Genomic DNA, 17,618 nt, shown 5'->3' on the forward strand with positions numbered 1-17,618 from the left:
GGCGGAGAAACTACCTGGACGTCAGGTCTGCGCAACGACTGTAATTAACTGTAGAACAAAGACACTGAAGCAGACATTCCAGGCCATCACCGAAATGTAAGGGCCAACGTGCAGTGACTTTGAGTGGAACGATGAAGAGAAATGTATCATTGCGGAGAAAGAATTATTTGATAATTGGGTTAGGGTAAGGAAAATAATATAAACGTCACACAACGTTCGCAATGTATATTTACTTAACAATTTTTCTATCAGTACTCATAAGTGATCTTTTTTTTCCTCGCAGTCGCATCTTGCAGCGAAGGAACTCCAGAACAAATCGTTTCCATATTACGACGAACTTACATATGTGTTCAGTCGCGATAGGACGACAGATCGGTTCGCTGAGACATTCACCGACGTGGGGTCTAACGAGCCTGGGTGGTATGATGGATTTGATATGGGGGATGGAAACGAGGAGTTCCCGCCCGTGTATAGCCAAGGGATTGACCTGTCGCAGAACAATGTACGCGCGTCACAACCTTCTCGCGCTTCAAAGGGTAGGATCGGATCGAGTGTGTCCAAGAGGAAGAGGGTAAGTCAGCGGGAGGTGGATGTTGAAGGCATACATCTGGCGCTTGACCAAACAAACGAGCAACTCAGGATGATTGCGGAATGGTCTGCACGCCCCCTTGCCAATGACAACCATGTGCGCACGAAATTGTTATTGCGTGAGATGCCAGAACTAACGAGTTTGGATAGGGCGCTATTACAAAGGCATCTTCTGTCTCGTATGGACGACCTTCGAGGTTTCGTACTTATGCCTGAGGATGAGAGAGAGAGATTTTGTAGAGTCCTCCTATGAGACATGACGAGATAGTTTATGTTTGTACTGACCTGGGTTGCTTCTTATTTGCTTACTTTTTTTTTTTTTGTATGATATTGACTGTTTATGCTTTTGCTATTGTAGACAACTATTTTTTTCCTTCATAATGTTTATTTAAAATTAAGGAAAATAGTCACAATTTCACCCAAGCTTTATACCAGGTAGTTATATATGTTCAAAATATGGGGGCATCGCTATCGCCAATTACAAATAGGAAATAATTAATGTCTTTCTAAAAAATGAATTTTAATAAAATTTTCACAATATGTTCAGAAATTAATTCCAAATTGGACAACTGTCTTTACTAATTTAATAACAATACACATACAATAAATTATTTGCAATAAGACGGGTTTAACGCTTTCGTAAAAAAATATGCAATAAGATTTTTTTTTTTTATCTTATTTACAATCTCATTTAAAAAATATTATATTACATAAAAAAATTTTATTAACCCAAGCCATATAACACTTTCCCCAAATAAATTTTATCATAAATTTCACATAAACCTACCCACCTAACCGTTCCCCCAAACACATCTTATCATAAAATTTACATTAACCCTTCCGACCTAACCCTTCCCTCAAACACATTTTATGATAAAATCCTCATTAACTCTTCTCACCTAACCCTTCCCAAACATATATTATCATAAAACTACATTTCTAAACCCTTCCTCCAAACAAGGGTCATGATAAAACTAGTTTTTTTGGAATCATAACACTAACCCTTCTTTAAATTAACCCTTTCCCCCAAATGCACCCTTAAGTTTTTTTTTTCTTTTTTCTAAAATCTATTTGATTCATGTTGTAAATATGTCATTAATGAGTTAATAGAATGAGATATAATCTAAAATTTAGATGACGGAGTAAGTGTGCCATCAAATAAGCATGTGTAGCTATTATACAAAAATTTAAGATATATGAATATTGCTTTAATGGGAAAATGTATGACGATCATGACACGAGGCTCTATAAAATGGGCATAGGGAGAAACCCAAAAAACATAAAGATTCGAAGAATACAAAATCGACCTTCGGCAACTCTTGGCGCTAAAACGGATTATGTTAGAGAAATATTTGTATAGTCGTAAAATACTTTGGAGGTTTATTATAAATAGTTATTTGTATAAAAAGATATAAAACAAAACAACTTTTTTGAAAAACATTAAAACTCAATCTTTCAATCACAACATCGTTAACTTAATCATTGAAACCAAATTAGATACTTTTACTAAAAAGGACATTTTAAATATTTAATGACTAAAAGAAATGGAAATTAAAAAAATGATTCAAAGTTGAAAGTTTCAAATTATATAATATTATGTATAGATGGCAAGAAACAACCACTTGTCCACGTATTTCCTAATTCATTTTTTTAAAACTTTATTACCATTATTTTTCCTTTTCAATTTCCGCAAATTTCCCGCCGTCGTTCGTCCATTCCATTCCACTCCCGACTGTTTCCTCAAATTTCCTTCCGAGCAAAAACCTCCGTCCCATTCTTGAAGCTGATCCTCCACAGTCAACCAAATCATCTCTTCTTTTTTTCTTCTTTTGATATGAAACCGAATCGCAAGCTCAAGAAAACCGATTCAACTTCAAAGGTATCATCAATCTCTTTCTCACTGTTTCTCATTTCAGTTTCCTGTTATCAAAGCCCATTAGTTTCATTCTCCTTTCCGTTTGTTGTCTCTGTTAGCTTGTATTGGAGGAAATTATTGGTACCACTACAAAGAACAACAATGGACTGGCTTCCAACGTTAATTCTGCAATCTGCGTCTATTTGGCCGGATGCGTTGTTGTTGTGCACAATGTTGACTCTGGTACTCAATCACATCTCGTGGTGCCTCATCGGTCGTGTAAACCTTTGAGCTGTGTGGCAATGTCCCTGGATGGCCGCTTCGTGGCTGCTGGAGAGGTGAATTTTTCTTTCTCCTGATTGTTTGTTGTTTTTGCAGTTTTATGAACGGAACTGGGACATGATTGTTTGGATAATGTTGATGTAAATGCAATAATAGATTTATTCGATAGATTGGTTTTGTTTATGCAAATGATTTTACCTGCTTTAAGAATTTGCGTGCATATGGTTTTGTTGGATATGATTGATGTGCATGAGTGCGTCCTGGGGATTCTATACGTAGTGGTTAAGTAGTCAGCACGATCACCAAACAACGATCAAATTTCATTGACTGGGTTATGATGGAAGTTCAGATTCTTGTTTCTTAGGACGTTTTGATTAAGGAATTTGTCTATGAAGATGATGCCTTCAAGACAATTGATATATATTTATATACATAATCAAAAGCTGAGACACGGCCTTTTTCTGTTCTGCAGTTTGCCATGTGAAAGATCAAAAGATTCGCTTATTATGCATACTTTTCTTACCCCATGTTCTATATTATTTTTGCAGTCAGGGCCACAACCTGCAGTATTTGTGTGGGAATTAAGTGGCATGGCCTTTGTATCAGAACTGAAAGGTCATCTGTATGGTGTTGCTTGCCTTGCCTTTTCACCTGATGGTAGTTATAAAATTAGATTGATTTTGGCTCTGCTGCTACTTGTTCACTTTTTCGTTTCCCATCTTAAGGAATTCGTTATTCTTTATTTATGTCAGGGAAATATCTAGTGTCTGTCGGGGGATACATATATATTTGGGACTGGCGGACTACAGCGTTGCTAACAAAGCTCAAAGCAAGTTCATCTTGTACGGCCATCTCATCTGTTTCCTTCTCATCAGATTCAAAATCCCTTTTAACTGCTGGGAAGAAGCACTTGAAGTTCTGGACAATTACATCTCCTAAGACCCACTTTAATTTAGGGACAAGTTCACTGTCTTTGCATGGAAAGCCTGTTAATCTTGGTCCACATCAAGGAAGCTCATTTGTTTCTATTGCTTCTGGATTTTGGGAGGATGGTAGTTCAAGTGAAGTTTTTCGGATGTATGCATTGACTGAAACAGGTTAGCTTTTCTCTGCATGGCATGTACATTTTTCGATTGATGTTTCTGAGCCTTGTTTCATTCTCGTTCTTTTCTTTCATCAATAGGTGAACTCTGCCTGGTGAACTCTGGATTTTCAGTAACAAAGTTCGTCAATTTAAAGGTACATAGGGCTTCTGCATCTTATCTTAAAGATTTCTTATCTTCAGAATTTGAAGGCCGAGATTACTTGTGGAGGGTCACAATTTCTTTCAAAATTAAAAGAAGAAACTTACTTTGAGAGGCTAATGTGCTCAGTTATGGAGGACCAATTATCCCCAATTATTTTATATGAACCTACCTTTGTTTATTTCCTTTCTCTAAGTTTGGGAGTCCAAATATTTCGCAATGGTTACGTAAAATAACTTACATTTTGACGAACAAAATTAAGAATGATCGCTGGAGAGGGACTATCGGAGTTTTATGGCTATATACCGCGGTAATAAAATGGAGTGTTAAACAAACACCTGCATAATAGTTGCAGTTGCGTCTATGAATCAAAATGTATGTGATATAAAATACAAGTTTATTGAGGTCGACATCTGAAGGAAAAAAGTATCTTTTGGTTGCATGTTTGAACTCACATTCGAATTGCTTCCTGACTCTTTTGAAGCATGATATTCATCAGGTAGATAAAAGTTTCGCTGTATCTGCATCGAGCAAGTTAATTGCTTGTGCTTGCAGCAACGGAATAGTACAACTTTTTGATGCTGAGAATCTTCAATATGGTGGAAGTTTAGTCTATTCAAGATCTAAGCAATTCGACGGTGCAAGCAATATTGTTTATCCTATGAAAGATGATGGAAATGTTCTACAAAACTTACCTGCCCTTCCTGATGCTATTGCATGCTATTTTTCAACCTCAGAAAAGCTTGGTGCGCATTTGAGTAATGAATTTAGAGTAATCAAATCCCCCTTGTTTGAATACTGATTGATTCTGCTTTGCAGTGGTTATTTATGGAGATCACTATCTTAACATATGGGACATCCATGACCCGAAGCAGGTGCTTATTAATTATTACTAATTGTTGCGACAATTTTATTGTAAGGTTTCAGAGTCATGCTGGAGTTTTTCTAAGTTCGTTCATATTTCTTTTGTACATTTTCTTAGGCTACCAGGACTTGTGTGCTAGTTTCACATTCTGCTTGTATATGGGATATCAAGGTTCTTTGTTGTGAGAACATGCACGATCCATCTCTTGCTTGTGTTGCGAGAGGTTGTTCAGGAGGAATGTCTTTTGCAACGTGCTCAGCAGATGGTACTATAAGGTTGTGGGATCTAGCTCTGGAACCTGATTCAGAAGATGCAATGGACAGTCAAGTTCGACGAGCGAGCACTACACGATTTGGTAGAATCTATTTTAACCCTCCATAAGCTGTAAACAAATATATAAAGGAAAATTTAAAGATAATTATTAAATGTTAAATGTATGCTCAATGTTCTATGTAGTGAATTTTCTAAATACTAAGTCATGGTTGTCACATTTTTTAAAATCCCTTTTATTGGGTCATTGTAACAGAGAGTGCTGGAATATTTGAACGAGAAACTGTGGAAGCTGGTTGTAGCACTCAAAGCTTTCGTTCTCTGGCAGCAAGTTCAGATGGAAAATACCTCGCTGCTGGTGACCTTGATGGAAACATTCACATATTTAACCTGCTAACTTCCGATTATACATGTCTTCAGGCAAGCCCCAATATTTACTGCTTGAATGGCAGACACAGGCGTCCATGTCCTTTATGAATTAATCAATAAATAAGACATGTTTCATTCTTGTAGGGTGCTCATGATGCAGAGGTCCTATCATTAAGCTTTAGCTTGGTGAGTAGTAATGAAGCTATATCTAAAAAAGTTATGCAAGGTCATTACTACCTGGCTTCAGCAAGCCGAGATCGAATTATCCATCTTTACAATGTTGAAAGGTACAATTTCTTTTATTGGTATTCCTACTTTTCGATCTGTATTCTTAATGCTACATTTTTTTTTTTCATGTCAGGAATTTTGATCTCACTGATAGTATTGTCGATCACTCAGCAGCTGTAACTTCAGTAAAGATCAGTTGCAATGGACACAAAATTATAAGCTGCAGTGCTGACAGGTGTAATTGTAAAAGCTTTACTTTGTGCGCACATTATTTATTTGATATAGGAAGTTTATCGGTATAATTTGTTGCTAGTTAGTCTACAATATATCCTGGGCTTGCTTTTGACTTTTTTTGTCTATAAGCTGGATGCTTGATGGTACCAAATCGATACATGTATAAAATAAAGAAATTATGTCATAGAATGGGAAGGAAATTTGAGAGCCCTCGTCTACTGTTCTAATCACTATTCACTAATCTCTATTATTTAGTCTTTTATGTTTCTATGTCTTCTCCATGATATAAGACAAATTATCGACTTGATTCAAGAGGCAAGGAAATTGCACAATTAATTGCATTCATCAGTCATCCATTACTGACTCTTACATGCAGGTCTTTGATTTTCCGTGATTTCACCACAACAGATAGTGGTCATATGATATCCCGCAGTCATCACCAAATGGCATCTCAGGGCACTGTCTATGATATGGCTATAGATCCTAAAAGAGACGTTGTTGTTACAGTTGGGCAGGTATGTATGTTAATTGCATTGCAGTGTAGTTGTTCAGATTATCTGTTAATCAGATAATGTGCAACTAGGATTTCTCATGGTTGTTAAATACCATTTCTGGAGACTAGAATTGACTCCGTTAGTTATCCAACATGTAGGATAAGAAGATCAATACATTTGATGTTGCTTCCGGGAAGCTAATAAGATCTTTCAGGCTGGAGAAAGATTTTGGAGAACCAATAAAAGTAAGTAATGATGTTTGTCAGATTTTCATCTCGGTGTTGTGCTGAACTTAAGATTGTGTACAGGTTGCAGTGGATCCGAGTTGTAGTTACCTTGTTTGTTCCTATTCAAACAAATCTATATGCATGCACGATTTCATGACGGGGGAAATGGTTGTACAGGCAATGGGGCATGGTGAAGTAATTACTGGTGTCATTTTCACACCAGACTGTAAACGCATTATTTCTGTAAGTTCCATCTTCTTTTTGGCCTTGTGTGACTTCTTCTAGTAAGCCTGTTTTACATGCTTTTAGTTCAGCGCTCGACTTTGACTACTTTCCTGTTTAAAACTTTTACGCTCATTTTATTTATGATTTTAACCATAGGAAGGAATGAATGATGTGCCAAAATTTCAAATCAATAGCAACTTTGGACCTACCTGATAATGTAGTGCAAACTAATTTTCTTGTGACAATGGAGAATTCTTCGTATTCATCTGAAGAAGAGTACCTCTTACATCCTAGGGCGGCCCCCCTATTTAAAGTCTACAAACCCAGCCTTTGTTTCTTAAAAAAGAGTAACTAAACCAAATAGTAACTTAACCAAGATAAAAGCATTAAAAAAACATGGCAAATGCTAAAACAGAAACTAAAAACTATAAAACACCAACGTGCAAAATGATTTGCATAATATTGATGATTGAGTGGGCGAGGAAGAAACTTTTTCCCCACTCCAAGTAAATACCGCAGAAATTTCAAAATTATCTTATAGCAATACTGTGAAACATCAGAACAATGTTGCAAGATTGCCAACATTCTTGAATCCAGTTTTTTCTTTATAAACGGAAGTTGAGGAGGGGAAGTAGAGCATGTTGAATAGGGAAGGGTGGCTAAAGAGATTTTATTTTGACATATCTAGAACCTTAAAATTTCCATTAATGATGATATACTTTTCCTTTGTTCTTAGAACCGTGTGACCACATTGTGGTCTCAGTACCCGGTCTAAGTATTGAACAGTAACTTCTTTTGATCGCTCAATTTTTTTGTTAGACTAGTTATCCTAAATTCCTTTAACTGGATTTCTTAACATTTATTTAATGGTTTTTTCCTATTTTCTAGTCTTGGGTCTGGAAAAAAGTTTAACTGCAGATAAGAAGCTACATAGACAGAACTCCAGTTGGTTTCTCCAAGTTCTTCTTGGAAGTCTCAAATTTATCCTTGGAAAGATGGATGGTCAATTTAGACCAATCATTTGTATCGTGAAATTGGAACTTCTATCATATTTGAGCAGTTTATAGTATGAACTTTCACCTTTGTGTGCAAGTTAAACTCTCTTAGACATACTAATCAAGGTTACAATAAAATCCTTCAAAATATTTTAGTGTTCAAATGTCGCTCTTATTTTTCTTACTCTGGTTATGCACACAGATAGGAGGAGATGGTTGCGTTTTTGTATGGAGACTTCCTGCATTTTTATCTTCAAGTATGCATCAGAAAATGAATGAAGGTTCTGGTCCAGTGTCTCCAGGAATCATGGCTAAGCCTATACCTTTTGGTAGAACCATGATTTACGAAGAGGATGGAAATGAAGCAAAGCAACATGCAACCTATTCTGGTGATGATTCCATGCAAAATGGTTTTCAAGTGCTTCATCAAGGAGAAGCTGCTCCGGAGGCAACATTTAGATTTAGCATTTCAAGACTGCCCAGATGGGCACAATATAAAGTAACAAACTCTGACAGTGCCCAAATAAACAATGAGTCCACACCTTTGCAGGTACATGGAGTTCTAAAATCTTTAGCTAGATGTCGGATGACATATTAAAGTACTAACCATAATTTTGTTTAATAAGAAGTTAGGATTTTTCTGAGATATAGTTGTGTTCAACAAATCAGGAGAGAAAGCCTTGTTTTCTTGAATATATATTCTGTTGCTTGAATTCTTAAGGACTTTTTAGCATTTTGATGGTTTACTTCAATACTTCCTGACTAACATTCTGCCTTGTTTAATTTGCATTTGTTGGCTTACGTTCCACTAGCTATCTTAGAATAGTAACTATTTTGCTTGAATTCTTTTCTAAAACAGGTCTACCTATGGTTTTTCGAATTTCTCTCTGCTTTTGTTGAAATTCTCTATACATTTTTTTAAAAACAAAATCTAGCAAGTACAAGCTCGAACATTCTACATGGATGTGTTGCATGTAGTTGTTTGTGTTTTACTTGTAATTTATTTTTCAAGGTTTGATGTGAGGGGAAGTTGATAAGGATTCTCATTCCTTTATCTCATTTCATGGTTAGAATGTGTGTTTGCATACATAATTTTTATTCAACTTTCAATTTATAGCACGTCTGGGAGTGATTTTTTAAATCACTTTGATATAAGCTTTAGCAATTCAAAACCAATTTTGATGGAATTAAAATCATATTTGATAGTATAGAATAGAACATCAAATTAAATTTGAATGATTAAAGACATATTTTGGATTGTACGAAAAAAGTGATTTTAACTATTTCGGGATTAATCCCAAACATGTTCTAGTCCTAGATCCACCGAGCCTTCAATATGTTCACTAAGGAATGCCTTGTCTTTTTGGTCCACACTTGTGAATGCTAGATTTTTGTGGTCAAAGTTTCTTGCCGTCATTTTGATGTAGAACATCCCTTTCTTGATGTTTTTTTAAAGTTCTTTAATATTTCTTTAGCTAATTCTTGAATATCTTGAATTATCATTCTTGTATCTTAGATTAGTTACTCTTAGTTAATTCTTGTATCTTGAGTTAGTTCTAAAATAAACTAACTCAATTCTAAAAAGTTAGTTCTAAAATAACTAACTTCAACAACTCTGGTAATTTTCCAGCCAATATAAAGGTTTTTCCTCTCGTTAATAAAATACATCGGAAGTATTATTCGGTAAAATTCCCTAAAGTTTCTGCATTACTGCATCACATTCTGTCAAGAGTCATTTCCAATCACCGGTTCGTTTGCTTCAGAATCCAGATGTTAATATCATTGCGTTGAGTATTATTTAGTTCTTTTATGGATGTGAAATGTGTAACTGTAGAATGCATAGTAATGTAATACCTAATATTAGAAATGTTTCTTCATTCACATCAATACTTCATGCAATGGACATGGACATACTATTCTACATTTGTGCCCAATATACTTGTCCTTAAACAAGGGATACACAGACTTCCAGAAAGTAAGGATATCATATTACTGGAGATCTATTTTCATAAATCAGTTTCATTATAAAGTCATGGTCAAGTCATAGGTGTACAAATAAGAAATTTCTCAATGATTCAGCGTGGTTGTCTGACCATCAAGAATCAAACTTGATTTCTGTATGATTGCATGTCCAATGTAAAATCACATAGTTTAGCAAGGTTTTCTCGATTATTGGCTACCCTGCATAAGTAAATAATCAGACATTTTCATGCTCGGTCCAATTTTTCTGTTTCTGTGATATAAACAGAAAAGTCGCTGTTCTTTGGTTGTTGATGATCAAGGAAATGCTCCTCCACCTCCAGAATTTCAAATTTGTTGTGAGTCTTCCGATCACATCCTTCGATCTGTTGACTCCTGCACCAGCAGCTTATCCGGAAACTCTTCTGATTATGGTGATACTAATGGTTCTAATGTGCCTCAAGAAACATTTAGGTAATGGGTTCAATAAACTTCGAGTCATCTTTCTTTTAAATGAATCTGTTTTTTAATCTCCATGCTTACAGCGCATGTCTGACTTCAGTGGCCATCCTGGCATGGAAAACCGCTGGCTCTCTATTTATAACGTGTGTCTTGATCTACCGAGTTCTCCTGAAATGCAGAATTTTATGGACAGGAAATCAGTGTCTTCCACTAATGGACGTAAGGTCACATTCATTTTTTGCTTAATCTTGATTGGGTAATACTCTCTTGAGAATTGATTCATTTGTTCGTGATGACTTCGATGTTTGCATCAAAAGATACTTGCAGCTTCGATCACTAGGAGAAATGCTTTATAGCCTATGAATTTTAACTATCTAAATGGTTTTTCACAAGGATCAGCTTGCTTTCACATGTTATTGAGCTTTATATTTGTTGGTTGCTTTCATATGTCATTGGGCTTGTATTTTTTTTTAACAATCTGAATGATTACTTCTAATTATTTAAGTTGGTTGCTCAAGGTATTGTGTTCGTTATCTGTTACTAGTACTTCTCCCTTCTGGTTGTTTTTATAGAGTTGAGTTTATCTCACTATGCAACATAGAGAGTACTAGGGAGGGACTAGTTGCCTATCCTGTCCCTACACCAAGAGCGACCGTTTTGAAGCATGAGTTGCATTCTAAGGCAATAAATTTCTTCCATGCAAGAGATTCCAGAGTGTTGTTATTAATTATTAGAAGGCAATTGGTGTTTTTGAAAATAAAAAAAGTATGCTGATTTTGTTTGGTATGTGGGATAGTTGATTTGTTACTTCCTCAACCAACCTTTTTTGGAAGATAGAATGCGATTTTCCCTTTAATGTAGATGTGTATGGAAAAAACCTCCAGTCAATAGAAAACAGCCAGAAGGAATGGTTATTGCAAGGAGGCGTATGGTGTGTGTCACTCTATGCTTCTGAGCCTACATCTTTAGTTTGATGTTTGCATAATGAGAACCGTTACAAAACCATCAAGTTTGAATACCTTTTCTCATATATCTGTATTTTGTTTGGTTTGGATTGCGAGCTCTCCTATGGTCTAGACATTAAACAGCAGACCAGGTTACAATTTCAGTGACCTGGAAGTAGAAAGTCTTCCTATGCGTAACTGCACCTGTATTTAGTTACTATTATGACGATTGACGAGTCATTGCAGTAAAATTTGTTTATCCTTTTTTCTGAGAAGGGTTGTGCTTTGCAGTACAAGATGCACCAAAGCTACCAGCTTCTAATGGATGCTCTTCTGGTCAAGCTAGTAATGATATAGATATTGGGGGAGAGTTGACTTCCAGTAAGATTGCTATTTTTCACAAATCTGTACCTAGTAAGCGTGAATCTCACACGAGAGTGAATGAGGTTCATTCTGGGGAAATGGGAGAGCTTCATTCCAGCAATGTAGAAAGTGAAAAGCAAGCAATTGGAGATAGTATTCCGTGCCACATTAAGGCTGAAGATAGTGATCTATTCAAGCTACATTTCGGCAGTTTGTCAATGTCACACAAGGTTAGTGGAAATTTGAGTCCGTAAAATTAGCGGTCATGGTTTGGGAATTCAACCAAAATGGGGAAGCTGTTTTGTCAAGTGTGTTGGGGCTTCTCTTCGTATATCTCTTTTCAATTTCTCTTCTCAGACATACTATAAAGCATTCAATTAGTCTGAGCCATATGCAACATCTAAGAGTTCTTCATAGCTGAAGATATTTTCAGATAATGTTCCGCCCGTAAAGAAATGGTCTTATTGCGTTAACTAATTTTCTTATTCTGTTTAAACATAGGTGATAAATTCTAATCAGAAAATAGATGGGAAGTGGAATTTTAAGCAACCTGGATTGCACATTCATTAGTTTCATAGTGTAGTTGAATTTTTTTTTTACTTCTAATCCAAACTACACCATTTAATTGATGGGTATTTATTATGCAGAGAAAGAAATCATCAGCAAGGGGAAGATACTTTTCCAAATATGTTTTGCAGGACTGTCTTGGAAGCACCAAAAGACTTCGAATGCTTCCTTATGACTGTGGTAGTAAAACTTTGAATTACATGGACGAAGCAACTAATCATTCTCCATCAGAGATATTGCCAAGTCAGGTTTTGGCAGAGCAACCATTGGTAGGTTCTTTCTAACTAATAATAATGATATTATTATTATTATTTTTGTGAAATAAATAAAGAAAAAAAAAAAAAAGAAGGCTCTGAATGAATGAAAGGAGATATGGCCGGTCAAGATTCTCACTTCTCATAAATTAATTCTTTTAGTGCGAAAATGACTTCAATGGACCAATATTAATGTTATGAGTTGCCAATTATGCAGGGTATTACAAGAACGACAGATACCTTGCTAAGCTCAAAGTCGTCACGCTTTACACAAAATGAAAGCTATCCAGGTGAAAAAGAGTCAATAAGAGCAAAGCTGACAAAAGAAGGAAATAATGATAGTTTTCCAGTTCCAAGTGTATTGCAGGAGAAACCAACTAGTTGTAGGGAAGTTCTACTTGGTCTGGATGCTGCAGCTGAGAACGCAGTTCAGTTCTTCTCAAGATTAGCTACCCCGGCTTGTCATGAAGATAGTTTACCTTTACAGGATTCTGGATTGGAGTTCTACGATGAAGCAGCAATGTTACTTCCCTCAATTTTAGAGAAAATTAATGCAGTTGCCAAGTTGGTACAATGCAAGAACAAAGATAAATGTGAAAGTACGAAAAATGTTACTATTACAGAATCTAAACCTCTCTTAGAAACATTTGCTAAGAATCACTCTGAAAAGGTTGAAATATGAGGATGAATCTTGGTAGGAATTCACAGTTTTCTATAAATACATATGGACAATGAAGTACCTCCTAATTATGGTAAATAAATTCAGAGGTAATTCTTTGGATATCAAAGCCGTTGACAGTTAAATCTTTTTCTACTTGTTTTATCGCTCTTGCCTTGAGTTCTTGTTTTAGGACGGAGCTCTTCGGAATTTTGCCAAAGATGCCACTTCCTAGCCAAGCATGACATCAAGGGTGAGAACTCTAAATAATAGTATATTATTTTTCAAGAGAGCTAATTTGCAAATGTACTAGGCTCCTGATTAGCGTAAGGAACCATACTTCCATGAAAAGAAAAGGAAAATGAACTGCATTGTTCCTTTTCTTTTCTTTTCATTTTTAGTTGTAGAATTCCTTATTTTCTTTTATTTTCTGTAGGCATAGTTCTTGTTTTCCAAACTTTATAACATTTAATAATGAAATGGGAATTAAAAAATAAAGAAAAAGGAAAAGGCAAAGACCAACTTTTCTTTTTTCCCTCCTGAATAAAAAAAAAATAAAGCTTTTCTTTTTCTCTCCCTTCACTTTTAACACGTTTCGTAGTTCTGATTTTCATGTATTTCTAATTTTAAAATGTTTAGAAGCACCTTTTTTTTTTGTGAATCTCTAGGTATGCTAGTGAATAATTATCTCTCCAATAACTTACAGATACCGAAGGCCTGTTGGAATATATACAAATCCCTAAGAAGGTATGCCTAGAAACTAATCTCTAGTATCCTCATTCCCTTGCCTTTCTTTCTCCATAGTAACATGCCAAAACCCATATACTTTCTTGGGATTCCTTCACTCCACTCGTATGATGTAGTGTTTTTTATAAGCCTATCGTAGTAGTTGCCTCGAGGAAGTGGCAATAAGAGGTCTATCCATTTCATGCAATGCTATCTGGGCTCATCATGACCATTTCAGGCACTATGAACGATAGGGACCATGAAAACATATCCAGAAAAGAAAACCTCTAATGGTTATCGTCCCTCCCCCATCCACACACACTCGGATCAGTAATCAATGATTACTATTCTAATTAGTCGTTGTCATTATTATTATTATTTTTCGAGTAATCATGGATCAAAAGACGGAAAATCCCTCACATAATGCCAGGCATTGAAAGAAATGAATGTGTTTGAGTATGACATACTCAATTCCTTTTTCAGGATATAGGATTAACATCTGTTAAGTCTACTTTTCTCTGTTTCTCTTATTTCTTCCCGTTTTAAATCTAAAAGGGAAGAAAAAACGGTTCACACAGCCTAAAGCCTTCCAGAATTTCCTTTTTACAACTTCGTTAACAAATATTTCCAAGAAAATAAGCCTCATTCTCTGTAAATTTTGAATTGAAAATTTTCACATGTATATGGGGTCCAAGGTGGAGGCTCTCTGTTAAAGTCCGCTATTATTTATACATTGTTTTTAATCAGAAAGCAAAATGGGAAAGGAAAAAGCCTCTGATTTATATGAGCTGTATGTATGTGGGGTAAAGGAATGGGGGTAAAGGGACTTCATTTGATTGTCCTTTTGCGTTCATTTTTCACTTGTAATGATGGGTTTTTCTCTTTTTTTCTCTTCTTTTGTTTCACAGCTAGACTTGTTTTTGTATGCTATTTTCTCTTTACTTAATAAACAACAAAAATAACCAAAGGAAAAGAAGTTATTCCACTTGGAACTGTCACTTGGGACTCACTTTTTGTGTGAATATGGGTTGCCTTGCCTAATTATGGGCAATAATAATCTAGGCATTAAATTAGACAACATTATTTGATATTATAACTTTGGAGAAATTTTTGAAAATCTTTAGATGCGCATGTTTATGCTCTATCTGCTTCTCATTAGTTTTTATTACCACTGGCGGATTGTCGCTGTAATATGTGCTACACAGTTCACACCATTTTACCCTCATTATGAATCGGAAAAGGTAACTTTCATAAGCCCAAGATTATGTTACCTAGTATTCTAATTATACTGTTTACAGTCTGCTATACATTCATGCAATCAGGTCATTGTTGTTCCTTTTATGAAACCTTTTATGCCCTAATTATTGATAAATTCAGCTTGTGCCAGAGGCTCAATCCCATTTTGCAGTTTTAGATTTCTCCATTTAACCCACCAGTTTGGTCTCTATTAGTTGAGATGATTGCCAGAGTCTTACATTTTTTTCAACACAACTGGACGCTTTACAGGTATCTTTTTATGTAGTTCACTTTATTTTATTTTATAAATAAGTAGATTCTACACAAGTTTATAAATTAATATCACATCAAGAAGCAGGTATCCTAGGTACTAATATGGGAGCCAACTACTTTTGTTCTACTTATTACCCTTTTAGCCTCTTTCAACTTTGGCGTGTTGATTAAATTGAAAAATTAACAACTGTTTAACTTTAAGTATCAACTAATTAGAAAAATTAAGAGAGGAAAGAAGGCAATATTACATTGGATTCAATTGGATTGTATGAGAATATATATTTCCTTTCAATCAACTAATTAAATCTTTAGTTAATGGCTCTAAAAGAGCTTTGGATTCATTATCTCTTACTGTTAATCCCCACTGATCATGAAAATAATAACAAAATCAAGTCTTTGTGACACACTGATGAGAAAATGGACTGATTATGCTACTGCTTTTTTTGAGTTTTACAATATTTGGGTTTGTGGATTTAAATATCTCTGTCTTTTAATTTCAATAAATGCCTAATAAAGTTATGTTCAAGTTGGTTGCTATTAAAATGAAAAAAACCCAATATTGATGAGAAAAAACTGATTATGCATTTTTTTTTTTTTTTATGAGTTCAACATCATTTGGGATTAAAGGATTTTGATCTCTAACCACTTAATTGATGATATATATCTAAGCAAGTTAAGTAATGTTCAAGTTGGCTTGATTACATGGGTGATTAAATGAAAAATGAACTGATTATGCTACATTTTTGTTGTTTTTTATTTTTGGTGTTATGCTCAAATAACTCAACTTGGCTTGATTATGATGCTCATTACATGAAAAAAAAAAACCCATACATTTGTTGTTAGGTGGAATTACGCTTAAGTTGCCTTGATTATGCTGCTCTTTACATGAAAAAAAAACCCATACATTTGTTGTTGGTGAAACTATGTGTTGTTTGGAGAGGTTGCAATTGGAATATATTCTTGAGTGTGGTGGGTGGATATGTGAAACAAAACTGGGAAACTGTTTCAGATTTCTATGCCTTTTTTTTTTTTTTTTTTTTTTTTTTTGCATAGAGAAAATGACAAAGAACTAAAGAAATGAAGAAAGCTCATTCTCACTGCGTAAAGCAGCACGGGAGAGACAAAAACTGCACACTCTGATCCTTAGAATCTGCAGTTCCCCCCTTCACTAAAGAACATGAACCAAAGCCTAATTCAATCTCTTCCCTTCCTTTTGCCAAATCCAAATCTGTTATATCTTCTTAATCTCAGTTTGCCAGGCCTTTGAAATTCTTATTTCTTTTTTTCCCTTGCAAATCTGACTGCTCTAGCTTAGCTACATTTCTGTGGCTTCATTTCTCTCTCTCTTTCTCTCTGTTCTGATTTTTGTTTTTTTTTTTTTTTTTTCTAGTCTTGGTGTGGATCCATAGGCATGCATGAATTTATTATTATTTTGGTGTTTTCTGGGCACAGGTGATTGAAGTTTTGTAGGCAGTTTTAATATTGTTTTTAGGATCATAATAATAATTCCATTAGATTGTAGTGTGAGAAAAATCTTTGCCAGATTCTTTTGCTGTCCATTAGCATAGGAAGGAGAAAACAAAATGAAATGATTGAGTTGCTTTATTAATACTCTTTTAGATCCATGTAAGACAATTTTAAACTCTTCTTTATCATTGTTATTATTATTATACTCATTAATTTGTTTATAGAGAGAGAAGGCCAAAGAAGATAAACCATATAAAAATCTTGTTTGTGGTACTCTAACAAGCATGGATACCGATATGGTACGACACGGGACAGTAAAGGTATATTTATTTTTATCATATTTGTGTTTATCAGTCTATCAAACATCAACAAGTGTTTGATATATGTCTAACAAGTATTAGAATGTCCAAGTATTCAACATATATAGAAGAGGGACAAGTTAAATGAACTAAAGTGGCTATACTTATTAGACGGTAGTAATTTGTTGAACATTACATGAATGGTTAAAGTTAACAAAGCTCTAATGTATTTATTTCAGGTTAAATAATATTATTTGATTAAAGAGTTGTATAAATGAAACATAGTGGAATTTTAATCTTCATCTTATTACTAATGTCTTAACTATATGGTTCAATTACAAGGAAAACTTAATTATATCTACTTAACATTTCTCATCCCATCTAAACATTTATGCCAAAAAAGAGAAAACTCAAATCATTGGGATTGTTAAATTTCAAAAGACCAACAATTTTGGAAATGAGAGAGATACTTAAAAGAAAAAAAAAGAGAGAAAGGGAGAGAGAGAAATCTAATTGTATCTTAGTGGAGCATAG

The 17,618-nt window shown here is 34.8% G+C and overlaps 1 protein-coding gene across 2 annotated transcripts; it reads left to right on the forward strand.

Moving 5' to 3' along the window:
* The first annotated feature begins 2,284 nt into the window (after window positions 1-2,284).
* LOC103491042 (uncharacterized) lies at window positions 2,285-13,213 on the forward strand. Of its 2 annotated transcripts, none has more exons than XM_008450842.2 (20): window positions 2,285-2,467; window positions 2,563-2,781; window positions 3,274-3,382; window positions 3,478-3,822; window positions 3,909-3,964; window positions 4,469-4,715; window positions 4,789-4,844; window positions 4,952-5,189; window positions 5,361-5,524; window positions 5,618-5,760; window positions 5,835-5,936; window positions 6,312-6,450; window positions 6,588-6,674; window positions 6,738-6,899; window positions 8,079-8,426; window positions 10,125-10,309; window positions 10,398-10,516; window positions 11,518-11,834; window positions 12,252-12,440; window positions 12,643-13,213. In XM_008450842.2, the coding sequence occupies exons 1-20, from the start codon at window positions 2,423-2,425 to the stop codon at window positions 13,105-13,107; spliced, it is 3,735 nt and encodes a 1,244-aa protein (XP_008449064.2). In that variant the 5' UTR covers window positions 2,285-2,422; the 3' UTR covers window positions 13,108-13,213. The 2 variants fall into 2 exon arrangements, with proteins under 2 accessions (XP_008449064.2, XP_008449072.2); XM_008450850.2 differs by having other exon boundaries at window positions 11,533-11,834.
* The last annotated feature ends 4,405 nt before the right edge of the window (window positions 13,214-17,618 follow it).

The sequence above is a fragment of the Cucumis melo genome, chromosome 8 (genome assembly GCF_025177605.1).
Source record: "Cucumis melo cultivar AY chromosome 8, USDA_Cmelo_AY_1.0, whole genome shotgun sequence".
Taxonomy (NCBI): domain Eukaryota; kingdom Viridiplantae; phylum Streptophyta; class Magnoliopsida; order Cucurbitales; family Cucurbitaceae; genus Cucumis; species Cucumis melo.

Excerpts from the sequence above, each read along its gene's own strand:
- LOC103491042 (XM_008450842.2), top strand. The coding sequence starts at position 2,423 with ATGAAACCGAATCGCAAGCTCAAGAAAACCGATTCAACTTCAAAG. Across the intron at positions 6,451-6,587 it reads TTGTTGTTACAGTTGGGCAG|GATAAGAAGATCAATACATT; the intron begins GTATGTATGTTA and ends TCCAACATGTAG. Across the intron at positions 6,675-6,737 it reads ATTTTGGAGAACCAATAAAA|GTTGCAGTGGATCCGAGTTG; the intron begins GTAAGTAATGAT and ends GATTGTGTACAG.